General features: G+C 42.1%; 3 protein-coding genes and 1 pseudogene across 3 annotated transcripts; all 4 read left to right on the top strand.

Annotated features, from left to right (window-relative positions):
- Positions 1–4,004: 4,004 nt before the first annotated feature.
- Positions 4,005–4,966, top strand: LOC147924170 (uncharacterized; annotated as a pseudogene).
- An 882-nt stretch (positions 4,967–5,848) lies between these two features.
- Positions 5,849–6,826, top strand: LOC147924171 (uncharacterized). Its single transcript, XM_087496650.1, has one exon. It carries the CDS (start codon positions 5,849–5,851, stop codon positions 6,824–6,826), a length of 978 nt encoding a protein of 325 aa, XP_087352776.1.
- Positions 6,827–15,376: 8,550 nt separating this feature from the next.
- LOC104759589 (uncharacterized) lies at positions 15,377–17,383 on the top strand. The gene is made up of 3 exons (XM_010482500.2): positions 15,377–15,411; positions 15,814–17,151; positions 17,305–17,383. Exons 1-3 carry the CDS (start codon positions 15,377–15,379, stop codon positions 17,381–17,383), a joined length of 1,452 nt encoding a protein of 483 aa, XP_010480802.2.
- Positions 17,380–18,825, top strand: LOC104759590 (uncharacterized). Its single transcript, XM_087496651.1, has 2 exons — positions 17,380–18,665; positions 18,747–18,825. The coding sequence occupies exons 1-2, from the start codon at positions 17,380–17,382 to the stop codon at positions 18,823–18,825; spliced, it is 1,365 nt and encodes a 454-aa protein (XP_087352777.1).
- The last annotated feature ends 543 nt before the right edge of the window (positions 18,826–19,368 follow it).

Raw genomic sequence — 19,368 nt, forward strand, 5'->3', positions numbered from 1 at the left:
ACGATGGCCATTAGTTCCCTTTCATATACTGACTTGAGACGTTGTCGGTCTGTAAGCGAGTGACTGTAATAAGCCAAGGGTTTCTCCTTTTGCATTAATACAGCCCCCAACCCTACCCCTGAGGCATCTGACTCCACCACAAACTCTTCTGAGAAGTCGGGTAGTGCGAGGACTGGAACTGACACCATTGCCGTCTTGAGTCTTGCAAAAGCCTCTCTTGCCTTGTCAGACCACACAAACTTGTCCTTCCTGAGCATGTCAGTTAGAGGTCGAGCAATGTCTCCATATCCCAACACGAACTTGCGGTAGTAGCCTGTTAATCCCAAGAATCCTCTTAGTGCCTTGATGTTGTTTGGCTCTTCCCATTCGGTCATTGCTTTAATCTTTTGAGGATCTGCAGCCACCCCTTCTGCTGATATGATGTGACCGAGGTACTCTATCTGTTGACTACCAAACTGGCACTTTTTGCGGTTCGCAAATAACTGGTGCTGTTGCAACACTTGTAGAACTGCCTTGAGATGCTCTCGATGCTCAGAAGCTGATTTACTGTAAATCAAAATATCGTCAAAGAAGACCAGTACAAATTTCCGCAAGAAGGGTCTGAAAACATCGTTCATCAGTGACTGGAAGGTAGCAGGCGCGTTGGTTAGCCCGAAGGGCATAACCAGGAACTCATAGTGACCGTCATGGGAGCGGAAGGTGGTCTTGTGCACATCTTCTTCCTTGACCAGTATTTGATGATATCCCGATCTCAGGTCCAGTTTGGAGAAGATCAGAGCCCCTTGTAGTTCATCAAGGAGTTGGTCGATCATGGGAATGGGGTAGCTGTCAGGAACTGTTGCCTTGTTGAGAGCTCGGTAGTCCACGCAAAATCTCCAGCTGCCATCTTTCTTTTTCACCAAGAGAACTGGACTGGAAAAAGGGCTTCCGCTTTCCCTAATGATACCTGCTGACAACATGTTGGAGATTTGCTTCTCTAACTCCTCTTTTTGAGCTTGTGGGTACCTGAAAGGCCGAACGCTTACTGGTTCTGCGCCTGTTTTAAGTTTGATGGAGTGCTCTTTGCCTCTTGAAGGAGGTAACCCTTTAGGCTCTTCGAACACTTCTTGGAATTCTTTCAAGAGTTGACGGAACTCGCTTGAGCAGGCTCCTTCTTTGTCCTCCTTTAGCAGTTCATTGTACTCAATCAGCAACCCTTCTCCCTCCTGTTTTAGTATCCTCCACATTGCCTTGAGCGAAATGGCCGTATTTGAAAGACTGTGGTCTCCTTTCAAGATTACGGGTCTCCCGTGAGCCCAGAGTGACATTACTTGTTCCTTCCAGTTCACCCGAGTCTCTCCCAAGGTTTCTAGCCACTGCATTCCTAGGATCACATCCACCCCGCCTAGATCAATTGGTAAGAAGCTCGTAATCAGGTTATAGCCCGGGAGTACCAACCTTACTGCTTGACACACCCCAGTCCCGTGAACTATTATCCCCGTTCCCATCAGAATCCCGTATTCCTGAGTCCCCCTCAATACTATCCCCAAACGGTGAACCATTCGAGTCGATATGAAATTGTGGGATGCTCCACTGTCAATCAAGATTGTTACCTCCTCTGTCTGGATGAGCCCCCTTAACTTCATGGTGCGTGGTGACGATATGCCCGCTGCTGATCCCAAGGAAAGAACAGCGCATTCCGCCACCTCACCTGTGACCGCATCGAAGGTTTCTTCTTCCACATCATAAAAACAATCCGCGTCTCCTACCTCTTCGCTCACTACCATCACTTGTAACTCTTTCATCCTACACCGGTGACCCGCATGGAACCTCTCGTCACACCGGAAACATAGTCCTTTTGCCCTCCTGTCATTGGCTTCAGAATCAGTCAACCGTCGGTAAGGGAATCTCTTAGCTTCACCACTCTTTGTCTGATGAGATTTCGGGTTTCCAGCCTGACGATTCGGCTGTGTTTGCTTGTCTAGGGTAATGTTGTTTTTTTGAACTGACAAATTTACCCCCTCATTACTTTGTTGACCCCCACTCGAGTGTTGACTGCCACGAGTTACTATTCTCTCGCCTCCGACCCGTGTTAATGTTCCCCCACCATTTCCCGACGACAACTCCGTCGACGGTTCCGACCACTCTTCCACCTTTCTGGACAGAGTCATCATTCTTTTCAGATTCCTGGGCTCCAACATCTTAACCCCTGCTCTGATTTTTGGCTTGATACCGATCATGAAAGCTGATTCCAAAACCTTCTCAGAGACCTCCGGAGCGTTTGTCGCCAAGGCGATGAAATCTTTGCAGTAACGCCCCGTGGACTCGTCTTGACGTAACAATAACAGCCTTTCTCCTGCGGTTAGGTCGTGAGATACCGAGAAATCTTCCAACATGCGTTCTTTCATCCGTTCCCACCCCAAAAACGGCCTCCGGTCGCGTTCCCACCGATACCAGGTCAGAGCCTCACCGTCGAAACACATTCGGACTGCCTTGAGTTTCTCATCCTCCGTGAACTCCTCCATTTCGAAGTATTGTTCCACTCTTTGGACCCAGACCTCCGCGTTTTCTCCATCAAACAGTGGTATTTCAATTTTCCTAGTCAATGGGTCGTTCTTTTCTTGAATGTCACTCTTTGGGTCTTGTAAAGCTGGTGTCGGTGTCTGACTGGGTGTGAAGAGACGATGTACGACGTTGGTGGTGGTGGCGTTGATATCGGAGGGTTGGGAGTCCCCTTCTATCGCCCATGAACGCCTCTCTTTGCCGAACAGTCGTTTTTGAATGATCTCCAGAACGTCTAACTTCCCCATCTGTTTTTCCATGTTGTCCAGCTTCTCCATTTGTTTCCGCATTTCTTTCACCTCGCTCTCCAACTCAGAGATCTTGCTGACATCACGCTGAAGATTCTCGACCGCTTTCTCCATTTCCTCCATTTTTTTCGTCATGGTTTGTCTGTTTTCCCAAGAAAGAACGGCTCTGATACCAATTTGATAGATATTAGTGGTGTAAACTTGCTAAAAACAGAGTCACTGGAATACTTCTTTATTCTTATGATATCGGAAATACAAGATTGAGAGAACTTACGCAATCTCTCCCTCCCCCTTACAACCAAAACGATCCAGAATCTAGATACCTCACCTCTCTCCCTTACTTTCTACTTTATACTACTTGTCTTATTCACCCTAGTAACCGTTGTGACTCCAGACGGTAATCATGCCAGCTAGCTAGGAGCTTATAATCCTTAACTCTAATTACTTTATTACTAACCACGGTAGGTAGTTCTCCTTTATTCCTCGGTCAACAGGACACCTCACTGCTTCTAGGCTCTTCCTCCCTTGTTGGGTTCTTCTTGGGCCTTGAGCCTTCTCCGATACTGAAATAGAACTGAAATTGAATATGAAGATCAGTGGCTGCAAAAAGAATATGAAGATCAGTTTGCACATATTCGAGTGTTATTGCAAAGAGATCACTGAAATTCATATTCAGAGTCTACAGTAGAAGTTGAAACTGTTCACGGGCCAGATGATAAAAGAGTTATTTGATCGGTTTTATGTGTGTTTTCACATTCTGAAAACACGATGGAAAGCGACTTGCCGTCCAACTATAGGAGTGGATGGTACTTTCCTCAAAGGTACCAACAAAGGATAATTATTGCATTGGTTGCTATTGGGCGAGATGCGTGTAACAAAATTTATCCAATACCATGGGCAGCAGCAGTACAGGTAGAGAATGAGAACAACTGGTTGTGGTTTGTGAAAATGCTGAAGAAGGATTTGGATCTTGGAAATGGTGATGGGTATATCAGTCTCAGATAGACAAAAGGTATATAATTTTTCTTCTTTTGATCTGATGAAATCCATTGTATTTCATACTCGCTTCTGAATGTTAACTATTATTGCTTCTTTAATTTTCAGGGATTGATCAATGCAGTTTCTAAAGAGTTACCAAATATTGAGCATAGGAAATGTGTTAGACACATTTATGGTAACTTGAAGGCTAACCATGGAAAAAAAAAAGACACACAGATGAAACCATTCATTTGGAATTTGGCATGGAATTATAATGAAGACCAATTTAATGAAAATCTGGAAAGGGTGAAAGATTATGATTTGGGTGTATATGAAGATGTAGATGAAGTCAAACCCGAGGAGTTGGTGTCGTGCTTTCTACAAGATAGAAGGGAACTATTGTGAAGATGTGGACAATAACTCGGCTGAATCTTTTAACAAAACAATTGTTAAAGCCAATGATGCCAATGTTGGAGACAGTCCGAAGACTAACAATGATGCGGAATTCTGTGAGAGCTACTACGTACTGCAAATGCAATGACAGGAAAATTCAAACCATATGTTAAGGGGTTTCTTGATGCAGAGCATGAGAATGCATCAAAGGCTTATGTATTTTCCTGCACAACTGCAGTGTATGAGGTTGAAATCGATGGTCATTCAGAGAGGGTAGATATGAGAAGCAGAAAATGCACTTGCCTTTAAGTGGGGTATATGTGGGATCCCTTGTGAACATGGATATGCAGTAATCTTGACTAAGAAACTTAATTCAGATGACTACGTATCTGATTGGTTTCGTAGTTCACGGTTACGAGGGTTATATGGTGAGAACATCATTCCACTTAGAGGTGCAGGTCATTGGGCCAGAGGTGATGTGTCATTGGTGGGTGAATCTCCTGAGCCACCACAACCTGGACGAAGCAAAAAAGAATAAAAGGAATCAATGAGTCTCCATCCAAAAAGAAAAACAAGAAGAAGAAGCAGTTCAAGGCAAAAGAAGTTTCCACTCCATCACCAGAAGAAGAAACGGACAATGCATTGTAAGAACTGTGGACAAGGCTGGTCACAATACTCGGTCTTGTGCCAAACGAGCCCAAAAGGGTAAGTGCTAGTTATCCATCTTTGAAAAAACTGCTATTCATCTCTGTTTTTATAATGACTTGTGTTTATTTCTGTTGATTTCATTTTCAGTGTCATGGTGAAGCTTCTTCTAGTCAATCTACACATGTAGTGTCTCAGGTGGATCAAGCGTAGGAATTTTTTTAGTTAGCAATATATAGTAATTCTTTCGGTTTTGTCTTTTGTCGTATTTAAAACTCATTCATTTTCATGCTAAAAAACATTTATAGTGCTTTATGAATCTATTACAAAATAAACTAGTAAAACAGAGCAAAAAAAACAAAAAGTACGTGGTAAGAACAACAACAAAAAAAAGCAGAGCACAAACTTCTCTTAGCCTCGGTGAAAGCTAGCCAAAAGACCTCCTAAAGTTCATGGCTTTAATGAGATGATCTAAGTCACTCACGGCATGTGGAAGCTATATCGTTTTGAAATAAATGTTTGATACATGAAACTGATTCAAAATCTGGGTAAAATCAACTTCCAATTTTCGGTTTAATTGTGAATTGAATCTGGTTTAATGACAAATTAGACAGAAAATGTTTAGATTTAAGAGACGTGGGGATATAACTTGAAATGCAAATTTAGGTGGGGATATACATTGTCAAAGTTTTGTTGTGTGGCTAGAAACAGAGGCTAAAGTTTCATGGGGCTGAAGCAAGAATTGGAACTTTGTAGGGGGCTACAACTCGACTACCCTTAGAATTAAGTAATTATCAGATTTTAAAATTTTATGTCAAACAACTTTGTTTTATAGTTAAAAAAAAAAGATGGCGAACCCTAACCCTAGCCCCTCTAGGGTTTTGAGCACGGAGGATCAGGATGTGAACATGGGGGATGATGGTCGGCCCCCGGAGGTGGCTATGGTGTCAGCGCCTTCGTGGGTTGAGAGGGTGAGGGATTGTGGTGGTGGAGGGATCAGAGTCCCAGAGCAGGTGGTGGCGGATGAGTTTGTCGAGTCGCGGATGCGGTTGGAGTTTCCAAGTGGGAAGGATGGAGAGCCGGAGATCATAATCGAGGAGGATCTGCTAGAGGCGATGAATGGTCTGTACAAGCAGTGCATGATCGTCAAGGTGTTGGGGCGTCATATTGCGGTTGAAGCGCTGAACCGTAAACTTCGGGAGTTGTGGAAGCCGAAAGGGGGGATGGCTGTGTTAGATCTACCACGTCAGTTCTTCATGGTTCGATTTACGGAGGAGGGAGATTTTGATGCGGCGATGACGGGCGGTCCTTGGCGGGTGTTTGGTAGCATGTTGATGGTTCAGGCATGGTCGCCGGATTTTAACCCCTCGTGTGATGATATAACCACCACACCTGTTTGGGTGAGGATCTCGCAGCTTCCGGTTAATTTCTATCATCGTAGAATTGTGATGGGGATTGCGGAAGGTTTGGGGAGGCCACTTCGGGTGGATTTGACGACTTTACGTGTGTCAAGGGCTAGGTTTGCGCGTGTGTGTGTGGAAGTCGATTTGCGGAGGCCGTTGAAGGGTTCGGTTCTCATAAACGGAGAGAGATACTTTGTTGCGTATGAGGGTTTAAACAATATCTGTCCGACGTGTGGGGTGTATGGGCATGGGGTGAGTGGTTGCCCTAAGCGCGTGCAGGAGCAGGCCGTACATGTTTCACCGAAGGCTAGTGAGGAGTTCCCAAACAGAGCAGCGGTTGATTCTGAGGGTTTTACTGCAGTGAAAGGGTCGGGTAGGAGAGAGGTGGTGCCTCCGGTGGCGTTTACTGCAGGAGGGTCACGGCAGCAGGCAGGGGATAGCCGGAGGAGGAGTGAGGGTAGGAATGTTGAAGCGGTGTTAGCGATCACTAATAGTTTCGCTGGCTTGGCGAATGGGGAAGAATTGCGCGAGGAGAGTGGGGAAGAGACTATGGGAGAGGCGAATAAGGAGAATGTGAATTCTCAGAATCTTTTACCGTCGAGGACTCAGGGTGCGTAGGGCGATCCTATGTTGGGAGGAGGGGGTGAAAAACATGGTAAAGAGGGTGGCAGGCGTGTGGAGAGTGGTAAGAAGTCGGGTGGAGGACGAGTTGGGAAAGGTGTAGGTACGAAGGGGAAGGGGGTTAGACAGAATGGACCTGCAAGGGGGCTTGTCTTTGGACCGGTGGGGGCTGAGGCTGGGAGTATCGCCACAGGTAAGAGGTTGCGGGTCGAGCAGGGAGATATGGGAAGGGAAGGAGGTGTGTTTGCATCAGATAGTAGGGTGGTAGGGCAGGTTGGGAGCCCGCTGCAGATGTCTCCGAGTGATCGTGACTTGCCGCTTATGGTTACGGCACAGGAGAGTAATAGGATGGAGTTGGTGCTTCAGGAGAGGCAATTGCCGGAGGATGGGGCGAGAGGAGGCGGATAATGTTTATCCCCGGTTGTTCTACACGTTTATTATCGTTTTATCATGAATTGCTTATTTTGGAATTGCCGGGGGGCGAATAAACCCAGTTTTAGGAGGTCTATACGTTATTTGTTGAAGAAGTTTGATGTGGATATACTTGCTTTGTTCGAGACTCATGCAGGAGGTGATAGAGCAGGTATGATCTGTCAAAGGTTGGGGTTTGAGAATTCTTTTCGGGTTGATGCTGTGGGACAGAGTGGTGGTTTATGGTTGTTGTGGAGGTCGTGTGTTGGTACAGTGGTGGTTCAGGCGTCTACTGACCAGTTTATCCATGCAAGGGTGGAGACTGGGCTGGAGTCTATGGACCTAGTGGTCGTGTATGCAGCCCCGTCAGTGAGTCGGAGGAGTGGCTTGTGGAGGGAGTTGCGGGATGTCATTCGAGGGATTGATGGGCCTATGATTGTTGGAGGTGATTTCAATACCATTTTGAGGCTGGATGAGAGGTCAGGTGGTAATGGCAGACTTTCGCCGGATTCGCTAGCATTTGGGGAGTGGATCAATGATTTGTCCTTGATAGACTTGGGTTTTAAAGGGAATAAGTTCACGTGGAAACGGGGTAGGGAGGCCTGCACGTTTGTCGCTAAAAGGTTGGACAGAGTTTTGTGTTGTGCACAGGCGAGACTGAAATGGCAGGAGGCGGTCGTGTCACATTTACCTCCGTTATCCTCGGATCATGTTCTGCTATATGTCCAGTTAAGCCCGTCGCACAATATGGATCCGAAGAGGAGACCATTTCGTTTTGAGGCGGCTTGGTTGAGTCATGAGAGTTTCAAGGAGCTGTTGGCGTCGTCGTGGGATCCAACGTTATCAACTCCAGAGGCGTTGTCTCGGTTGAGGTTGACATTGAAGAAGTGGAACCGGGACGTCTTTGGTGATGTGAATACGCGTAAGGAGAAGTTGCTTCACGAGCTACAGGAGGTGCAGGAGATTCTTGATGTCTATCAAACGGATGCACTGCTTGAGAAAGAAGCGCAGTTGTTGAAAAATGTGGACTTGGTCCTCCAGCAGGAGGAAACCCTATGGTATCAAAAATCCAGAGAGAAGTTGTTGGCTTTAGGAGACAGGAACACTCGGTTTTTCCATACTACCACGATTATTCGTAGAAGGAGGAACAGAGTGGAAATGCTGAAGGATTCCGAGGATAGGTGGGTCTCGGATAAGGTGGCGCTGGAGGCTCTGGCTGTTGAGTATTATAAACGGTTATATTCTCTTGTTGACGTGAGCTTGGATGGGGAGAGGCTACCGCGCGAAGGTTTTGTGTCCTTAACTGAATGGGAGAAAGACGCGCTGAATAAACGGTTTACAGCGGAGGAGGTTCGCGTTGCGATTAAGGGTATGGGGCGGTACAAAGCTCCGGGGCCGGATGGGTATCAGCCAGTGTTTTATCAGGATTGTTGGGAGGTTGTTGGCGAGTCGGTGTCACGGTTCGTTCTTGATTTCTTTGAGAATGGGGTGTTACCGATGGACACAAATGATGCTTTGATTGTTTTGCTACCAAAAGTTTCGAAGCCTGATCGTATAACTCAGTTCCGGCCTGTGAGTCTTTGTAACGTTCTGTTTAAGATCATTACAAAGATGATGGTGTTGCGGCTTAAGAGTGTGATTTCTAGACTGATTGGCCCAGCTCAGGCTAGTTTTATCCCGGGGCGGCTGAGTATTGACAATGTCGTGGTTGTTCAGGAGGCAGTGCATTCTATGAGAAAGAAGAAAGGTAGGAAGGGTTGGATGCTGTTGAAGTTGGATCTAGAAAAGGCATATGATAGAGTCCGTTGGGACTTTTTGAAGGAAACGCTGGAGGTTGCTGGGTTATCTGCTGAATGGACGGCCTGGATTATGGAATGTGTGACGGACCCAAGTATGACGTTGTTGTGGAATGGTGAGAAAACAGAGCCGTTTAAGCCTTCTCGGGGGTTGAGACAGGGTGATCCGCTCTCTCCATATCTGTTTGTGTTGTGTATTGAGCGGTTATGTCACCTTATAGAGGCTGCGGTAGGACGTGGTGAGTGGAAACCCATTAGCCTGTCGAGGGGAGGGCCTAAGCTGTCACATGTGTGTTTCGCCGATGATATTATCCTGTTTGCTGAGGCTTCGGTGGCTCAAGTGCGGGTGATCAGGAGGGTTTTGGAAACGTTTTGTCTTGCGTCGGGTCAAAAAGTTAGTTTGGAGAAGTCGAAAATATTTTTTTCAAGCAATGTTAGCCGGGATATGGTGGGTTTAATCAGTGCGGCTAGCGGTATTGGCTGTACAAGGGATCTGGGGAAGTATTTGGGGATGCCTGTATTGCATAAGCGGATTAACAAGACGACGTATGGGGAGGTGTTGGAGAGAGTTGCTTCTCGGCTATCAGGTTGGAAAGGTCGGAGTCTCAGTTTGGCGGGGAGGGTGATTCTGACACGATCGGTTCTTTCATCTATTCCGGTTCACACCATGAGCTCTATTATATTGCCTGCATCGACGTTAGAGAGCCTAGATAAGGTATCGAGATCGTTTTTATGGGGCAGTACAGAGGAGAAAAAGAAACTACACTTGGTCGCATGGAAAAAAGTGTGCCGGCCGCGTTGTGAGGGGGGTTTGGGTTTGCGTGGTGCACGGGACATGAACAGGGCTCTCCTCGCGAAAGTCGGGTGGCGTCTCTTGCATGATCAGACGAGTCTTTGGGCTCGTGTTTTGCGGAGTAAATATAAAGTTGGGGATGTGCAGGATGGATCGTGGGTTGTGTCGAAGGGAACTTGGTCTTCGACTTGGAGGAGTGTGGGGGTGGGTCTTAGAGAGGTTGTATCGTTGGGACTCGGTTGGGTGCCAGGCGATGGTCGTTCGATTCGGTTCTGGTTGGACAGGTGGATGGGGTCGGACGCGTTGGTACGATGGGCGGTAGTAAGGGTTCCGGAGGATGAACTGTATAAGAGGGTTGAGGAGTATTGGATAGAGGGTGTGGGTTGGGATATGTCGCGCCTGGAGCAGTACCTGCCGGTGGATATACGGCTGCAATTGTTTGCGGTGGTGATTAAGGGAGTCCCAGGGCGGAAGGATACTTTGTCTTGGAGAGGTACCGCGAGCGGTGGTTTTACGGTGAGTTCAGCCTATGCTGTGTTGCGCCGAGATATAGAGCCGAGACCATGCATGGCAAAGTTCTATGATCGGATTTGGAAGGTGGTGGTGCCGGAACGAGTTCGAGTGTTCTTATGGTTGGTTAGTCAACAAGTTTTGATGACGAATGTGGAGCGAGTGCGTCGGCATATGGGTGAAAATGCGGTGTGTCTTGTTTGTCAGGGAGCTATGGAGTCGATATTACATGTGTTGAGGGACTGCCCGGCAATGCACGGGGTTTGGGTGAGGCTGGTTCCGCGGGGTAAGCAACAAGAATTCTTCTCAAAGTCTTTGTTTGAGTGGTTATTTGGCAATTTGCAAGAGGGGCAGGTTGTAGGTGGATCTGCCTGGTCGACTTTGTTTAGTGTGGCAGCTTGGTGGGGTTGGAAATGGAGGTGTGAGAATGTGTTTGGGGAATATCGTGTGTGCCGGGATAGGGTGAGATTTTTGAGGGAACTTGCTGTGGAAGTTACAAGGGCTCATGATCTCGTTGCCGGCGGACATGCTCGGGCGGAATCGGTGGAGCGGCTGATCGGTTGGAAACCTCCAACGGTTGGTTGGTTTAAGGTTTCGACGGATGGGGCGTCACGGGGAAACCCGGGTCTTGCTACGGCTGGTGGAGCCCTTCGAGATGAGAGGGGTGCGTGGGTGTGTGGTTTTGCACTCAATATAGGCAGGTGTACGGCTCCGATGGCGGAGTTGTGGGGCGTGTATTATGGGCTGGCCATAGCTTGGGAGCGTGGGATTCGACGTGTGGAATTGGAGGTGGATTCGGAGTTGGTAGTAGGTTTCATTCAGGCAGGGATAAGCGAGGCTCATCCGCTGTCTTTCCTGGTACAATTGTGCCATGGCTTTATCGCAAGGGACTGGTTAGTTCGGGTTACTCATTTGTATAGGGAGGCTAATCGTCTGGCAGATGGGTTAGCGAACTATGCGTTTGCTTTAGATTTGGGTTTTCATTTTTTGGTGTCTTGTCCTGACTCTATCCGAGCAGTTTTGTTGGATGATGAGAATGGGGCTGTTTTGCCACGTAATGTTTGGTTGTAAGCTTAGTTTATATTGAATAAATCAGGGGAAGTTTTCTCCCTCTCTTCTACCAAAAAAAAGTAATTATCAGATTTAATCTTAAAAAAATAGTTTAGTTAGCTATTTTATTATTAGTTTTTAATTTAACTTTGACCAAAACTAAAAAATTTTAAATATAATATTCACCATTTCACCTAATACGGGCAATTTGATACTAATTACAAAATTAAATTAAAACATAAAATTATTGATTATGACGATAATGCTAAATCATAAGTTTGTGTTATTATGCATCAGTGCACAAAAAATTAACTATATATAATAAAACTAGATAAAAGCTCCTGTAACAACACTGGCGTAGAAATAAATGTAAGTTATTTTATTTATGATATTTAAAAATAATGGTTATACTCGATAATGCTAAGTTACAAGTTGGTAACTTGGTAAACTCTAAAAAAAAAAAAAAAAAAGAAAAAAAAAAAAAAAACTTGGTAAACTCCACAAAAATAAATAATTAACTATATTTAAGGTTTGGGAGCTTGTGGTCGAGTGGTAGGGAGCGGGACTGGTACATTACAGCGTTTCAGGTTCGATTCCTCTGCAACGCGAAATTAAGTCATAATTTCCTGGACACCCTCCCATGGATATGAGCCTATCTAACGGCCCATTTGAATATTCGGAGAGAGGATCTATCCATGGACTGCACCTACCCAGAAATTAGTCTCAGACCTTCTATAAACAAAAAAAAACTATATTTAAGTCATTCAAATATGTTTTTTTAGCAACTCATACACATTACTCAGTACGTATGCTTAAACGAAACTGAAATAGGCTGAAACATACCGAGATTTCCACACATATCGCCTGAGGAAAGTTTTAACATATGGCCTAAATGCTAATATATTCTTTAATCAAACAATAGGCCCAATTGTGCGAAACCAACTATTTAATCAGACAACAACTAACATGATGATCCTAATAGAAGCAAAAAAGAAAAACATTATGACCAACTACAAATACATTTTATATTTTTAATAAGTCAAAGTCTCAAACATATAAATAAAATGTAACTTAACTAAAAATGTACATGAATTATTTAATCAAATAACCAGAATAGGCACATTTGAATAGAGGTCAAATTTGGATCGTTACACTTCACCAAAAACACCCAAAAAAAAAAAAAATTGGATTGTTACAGGAATATAATAAACAGATCTTAACAAATATTTGATACCAAAAATAATAATCTTTAAACGTATATTAAAGAAATCAAATAAAAATTAACATCAACGTCCAAAAGATATTCAAAAGATGAAACCAAACATAGAAAAACAAATAAAGTTTTTCTTCGTAAAATAGTAAAAACAAAAAAATACGGTCAAGTATGATAATAATCTATGTTGCATGAAAACGGAAACGGATACGCGGAAACGAAACGTTTCGGAAACGGGAAACGTGTTTTTTCAAAAATTAAATAATGGAAACATGTAGGAAACATATATACATATACATAGATATACAGATATATATATATAGATATAATAAATCCCCAAACATAAAAACTATATTCAAAAATCTGTAACAACACAAATTCAAAACATAAATATTAAATAGTTTAATTAAAAGTAAAACTGTAAAAAAAAATAAACGTTTCAAAATCAAATTTTTGACCAGCATCGCCATATATTTAGGGATTTTAACTTTTAAGCTACTAATTATATTATATTTTTTTATCATTATATGTATCATGAATTCTTATATTTTCAATTTATTTATTTATTAAATTTTGAAATTATAAAAAAAAAGTTTCCGTCGTGTTTCCAAAACGGGAACGGAGTTTCCATCGTGTTTCCAAACAGAGATTTTTAGGAATTGTGTTTCTGTGACTTGTTTCCGAGTTTCCACGAGTTTCCGTTTCCGAAACGTTTTGGAAACGTGAAATGCACCTCAAAAAGAGTTTCCATGCAACATAGATGATAATAATATGATAGTAGTATATAAAAACATAAATGTATTACAAAGAAAAATACAATTGTTTGGAAACGTGAAATGCACCTCAAAAAGAGTTTCCATGCAACATAGATGATAATAATATGATAGTAGTATATAAAAACATAAATGTATTACAAAGAAAAATACAATTGCAATTTAAAGCTACCATTACAGCGTCTAACAACCAAAACTTTAAAGACAAACTTATTAGAAGTTACTACTACTAATCAGTAGTATTAACTATTTATTTATTTACAAATACCAAGTTTTTATTTACACCTATACTTTAACACACCCCTGTAGTAGTTAGTTAATTCATAATGATGAAAGAACGTGAAACCGTTAAAAGATTGTGAACACCGAAAATCGTGGTTACAAGATAAACATGAAATTTTTGTTTGAAAAGGTTTTATTATGCGTATAAAAGTTGTAATTTAGGAATAAACAATAAAGTATAGAAGAAGAAAAAGAGACGAGACAACGACAAGTAAAATGTAAAAAATATAAGGGAAAAAAGCTTTTAAATATCCCATCTATTTTTTCTTTGGAAGATTAAGAGGGGGTATTCAACTTGGTATTTTAAATGATTTTAGAGTATTTTTAAAATCACTTGTTATTCAATTGATGATTTTTAAAAATCTTTTAAAATCCTATGTTATTCAACTTAGATTTATGTAAAATCATTTAAAATAATTTACAATCCCTTGTTATTCAATCAATGATTTGTAAAACTTACTTGAAATCTACTGTTATTCAAAATATCACAACTTTTTAAAAAACTGCTACTTTGAATGATTTTAGAAGATTTTGATTTGTTTTCTAGTTGAAAATACTCTCCCTCAAAATCCTACCTTTTGAGATAGAATTTTAAAAGATTTCGTTAGAAGAAAAAAACTGTATTTTCTGGGAAATCAAAATTGCATTTGGCAGTCTCAATGGGAGATATATACAAATGACTGAAGATCATCAAGTGATTAGCTTGTCCGAGAGAAAACAATTCCAAGATGCAGGACTATCATTGAGAGATGGAGAGAATCAGATCTTTCTACTAGCTCAATGAATTAAACACGCTCTAGTGATTTCATCTTCAATGTAACAAAATCACCAAGTCTGATTTGATAATTTTGTTTCAGGTATAAACCTTGCAAGGATACTTGGAGACAAATTTCTAAAGCAGCAAGACAGCTGTTTAAGTGCAGAGCCATATATAAGCATGCCTGTGCATATCGATCAATCTAGTAAGATGTATATGTTCAATTGACTAGGTAAATACATAAACGTAATAAGTTTGTCCCTTGTTCTCATTCTGAAACTTAAAATTCAGTAGTAGGAGCTGAAATTTCTGTGTGTTTTGATGCAGGATCGAACTTGGATCATGGGAAAATGCTTTGAAGAAGTTTGATGATTGTCCATTCATCCTCGGCAAGCTTAGTTATTGTAAGGACGTTGTCTCTTCTTTCTTTTGAGTTACCTTTTTGTTGTTTCTTTTGCTTATTATGATTTTCTCTTGTTCTGTGATTTCAGGTTTTCAACAGCACTTACTACTACGGTTCTGTTGCAGATAGTAGTTCTCGATGATGATCCATGTAAGAGGGTAGGAAGAGATGAGAGCTACGAGTATCCTAAGAGAGAAGGTATGATCTGTTTTTTTTTTTTCGTTGATGAGGTACTTGTTACAAATTCTTTGATCTGTTTTTTGTTGTTCATTCTTATTTAGGGTGATAATTAAATGATGTTGGGTTTTATTTTGCAGGCTTGGCTTGGTGATCACCGTTTAATCTCAGTTCTGATTTTGTGAGGTCGTTAATTGTCTCTTCATCTTTCTTTTGATTTAGCTTTGAGTTAATGGGTATGAGGACTCAGAATTAAAGGTTTGTTTACTTGTTACTTACTACTAAACCTTAGCTCTGTTGCAGATAACGAAGAGATGATGATTCATGTCTCTGTTACAGATAGCAGCTCTCGATGATGATCCATGTAAGAGGATAGGAAGAGATGGGGGCAGTGAAAGCTACATCATCGTCATCTCAGTTCTAAAGGCAGTTTTTTTTTTTGTTATAAAGTATCTTAAAATCTCTCAAAATCTAATAATAAATTCTCACCAAATCACAAAGTATTTTTTTTTTAAATATATAAAAACTCTAATAAATAACCAAAAATCTTCTAAAATCTCAATCAAATCTTGCAAAAACCTAAAATATATAAATCCCACCAAATCTCTTAAAATACAAGTTCAATACCCCCCTCTAATACCTGGTCTTTTTTGGTTGGAAGTTTAATACCTGGTCTATTTTTTGTTGTTCAATAAAATGTTGGTTTATATTTGTGTTGGTTGATTAGTATCCCGTGGTCAACAACCGTTAAGGATCGTGACAGAACCACTAACCATGGTTAAAAATTAATAACACATGGTTAATTAAACCCTCTGAAAGACACTGTTGCCCTTCGCGAGCCTCTAACCTAAATCCCGAAACCCCCAAATTGAAAACCCTAACTCATGTTTTTCCACAACTGGCGGCAATATGCAGCCATAAGAAGTGCCCTTGGAAGATTCATTGTTCTGTGGAGAAGCGAATCGGTAAATGGATGGTGAGAACATATGTTGATGGTCATAATCATGCAAACAGTGGTAGAGCTAGAATGTTGAAACAGGACGTGATTGGAAGATTATTCAGAGATGAAGCAAAAAGAAGGCCGACTTTGAGATGGACAGACATTAAGGATGAGATCTACATGAGGTACATAATTTCTGTGTCTAAGTGGATATGTCAGAAAGCAAGGAGGATTGCGTTTAATTTGGTGATGGAAACTCAGAGGCAACAGTTTGCAAAACTGTGGGATTATGAATATGAGCTTCAGAGGTCTAATGAGGGCACCACCACTGAGATTGTCACCATTCCTCAAGCAAATGGCAAGCAACAGTTTGATAAATTCTATATTTGTTTTGAGCCGTTACGAAGAACTTGGAAGAGTTGTTGTCGGCCGATAATTGGACTGGATGGAGCTTTTTTGAAATGGGAAATGAAGGGTGAGATTCTCGCAGCTGTAGGTAGGGATGCAGACAACCAAATTTATCCTATTGCTTGGACAATAGTTAGAGTGGAAGATACTGATTCATGGACTTGGTGCGTTGAGAAGCTGAAGAAGGATTTGCTTTTGGAGTTAGGGGATGGGCTTACTATTATGTCTGATAAGCAGAAGGGTTTGGTCAATGCTGTTGGTGCGTTGCTTCCAAAAGCGGAACATAGGTATTGTGCTCGACACATATTTGCCAACTGGAGGAAGACACATGGTGATTATGTTCATGAAGGTTTCTTCTGGGCTATTGCATACAGTGGAACAGAAGGTGACTACATGTATAACATTGTAGCTTTGAGAAAATATGATCCACTTGCTTGTGAGGATTTGCTGAAAACAGATCCTAAGACATGGTGCAGATCCTTCTTCAGTTATCACTCTAGCTGTGAGGATGTTTGCAACAACCTTTATGAGAGTTTCAACAGGACAATTAAAGATGCTAGGAAGTTGCCGGTGTTAAACATGCTCGAGGAAGTCAGAAGAATAGCAATGAAGCGTAATAGTAAGCTAGCTGCAAAGACACAAAAATGCAAAGGTCGGTTCCACCCAAAGGTATTGCTAATACTAGAGGCAAATCGTAGATCTTCCAAGTTTTCTTCATTCCTCAAAAGTGGTGAGCACAAATACGAGGTCTTAGAGGGAAGTGGTAGTTACTGTGTCAATCTCCTCCGTAGAGAATGTGCTTGCAACCAGTGAAATCTCACAGGCATACCCTGTCTGCATGCCATTTATGTCATCACTGAACATAACCGCGATCCAGAAGAGTAAGTTAGAGTGGTCATCATTTCGGATCATTACTTCAATGTCTTATACATTATGAACTGATGGGATTTTTAATTTTGTAGCTATATTGATAGACGTTTACAAACAACTGTGTGGCAAGCTACTTACAAGGATAACATCGATCCTGTCAATGGGGAATGATTGTGGAGAAGCGAATCGGTAAATGGATGGTGAGAACATATGTTGATGGTCATAATCATGCAAACAGTGGTAGAGCTAGAATGTTGAAACAGGGCGTGATTGGAAGATTGTTCAGAGATGAAGCAAGAAGAAGGCCGACTTTGAGATGGACAGACATTAAGGATGAGATCTACATGAGGTACACAATTTCTGTGTCTAAGTGGATATGTCAGAAAGCAAGGAGGATTGCGTTTAATTTGGTAATGGAAACTCAGAGGCAACAGTTTGCAAAACTGTGGGATTATGAATATGAGCTTCATAGGTCTAATGAGGGCACCACCACTGAGATTGTCACCATTCCTCAAGCAAATGGCAAGCAACAGTTTGATAAATTCTATATTTGTTTTGAGCTGTTACGAAGAAATTGGAAGAGTTGTTGTCGGCCGATAATTGGACTGGATGGAGCTTTTTTGAAATGGGAATTGAAGGGTGAGATTCTCGCAGCTGTAGGTAGGGATGCAGACAACCAAATTTATTCTATTGCTTGGGTAATAGTTAGAGTGGAAGATACTGATTCATGGACTTGGTTCGTTGAGAAGCTGAAGAAGGATTTGCTTCTGGAGTTAGGGGATGGGCTTACTATTATGTCTGATAAGCAGAAGGGTTTGGTCAATGCTGTTGGTGCGTTGCTTCCAAAAGCGGAACATAGGCATTGTGCTCGACACATATTTGCCAACTGGAGGAAGACACATGGTGATTATGTTCATGAAGGTTTCTTCTGGGCTATTGCATACAGTGGAACAGAAGGTGACTACATGTATAACATTGCAGCTTTGAGAAAATATGATCCACTTGCTTGTGAGGATTTGCTGAAAACAGATCCTAAGACATGGTGCAGAGCCTTCTTCAGTTATCACTCTAGCTGTGAGGATGTTTGCAACAACCTTTCTGAGAGTTTCAACAGGACAATTAAAGATGCTAGGAAGTTGCCGGTGTTAAACATGCTCGAGGAATTCAGAAGAATAGCAATGAAGCGTAATAGTAAGCTAGCTGCAAAGACACAAAAATGCAAAGGTCGGTTCCCACCAAAGGTATTGCTAATACTAGAGGAAAATCGTAGATCTTCCAAGTTTTGTTCAGTCCTCAAAAGTGGTGAGCACAAATACGAGGTCTTAGAGGGAAATGGTAGTTACTGTGTCAATCTCCTCCGTAGAGAATGTGCTTGCAACCAGTGGAATCTCACAGGCATACCCTGTCCGCATGCCATTTATGTCATCACTGAACATAACTGCGATCCAGAAGAGTAAGTTAGAGTGGTCATCATTTCGGATCATTACTTCAATGTCTTATACATTATGAACTGATGGGATTTTTACTTTTGTAGCTATATTGATAGACGTTTACAAACAACTGTGTGGCAAGCTACTTACAAGGATAACATCGATCCTGTCAATGGGGAATGATTGTGGAGGAGAACAGGCAAAGGGGAAATTGAAGTGCCTGATAAGAGGAAAAAGCGAGGACGTCCAAAAAAGTTTGATAGGATCAAAGAGCCAGGCGAATCATCAAGTAATCCAACCAAGCTCACTCGCGAAGGCAAATCTGTGACCTGCAGCAATTGTAAACAAATAGGTCATAATAAGGGAACCTGCAAAAACCAAGCTGTGCAATTAGGACCTCCACGCAAGAGAGGAAGACCGAGGAAAATCCTGGTAAGCAATTTAACCTTCTATTTTAAATATATGATATCAAATAGTAATTGCAAGTTTAACACATCAGATTTGTGATAGGATAATGATGATTCATGGAGCATCGAAAATGCACCAAATAGGTGGCATAGAGCGCAGACCCAATCAACACCACCTATCGCTCAAAGCCAATCAACGCAATAACCACAAGTACCACAACATTCAAGTGCTCCAGCTACCACTAGTGATCCAGGTAACACAACTGCAAAAGGGCGTGCTCGTGGACGGCCTCCTGGTCGTAAGAATGGAGAAGGCAAG

This window comes from Camelina sativa, chromosome 17 (genome assembly GCF_030686135.1).
Source record: "Camelina sativa cultivar CO46 ecotype springtype chromosome 17, ASM3068613v1".
In the NCBI taxonomy this organism is placed as follows: domain Eukaryota; kingdom Viridiplantae; phylum Streptophyta; class Magnoliopsida; order Brassicales; family Brassicaceae; genus Camelina; species Camelina sativa.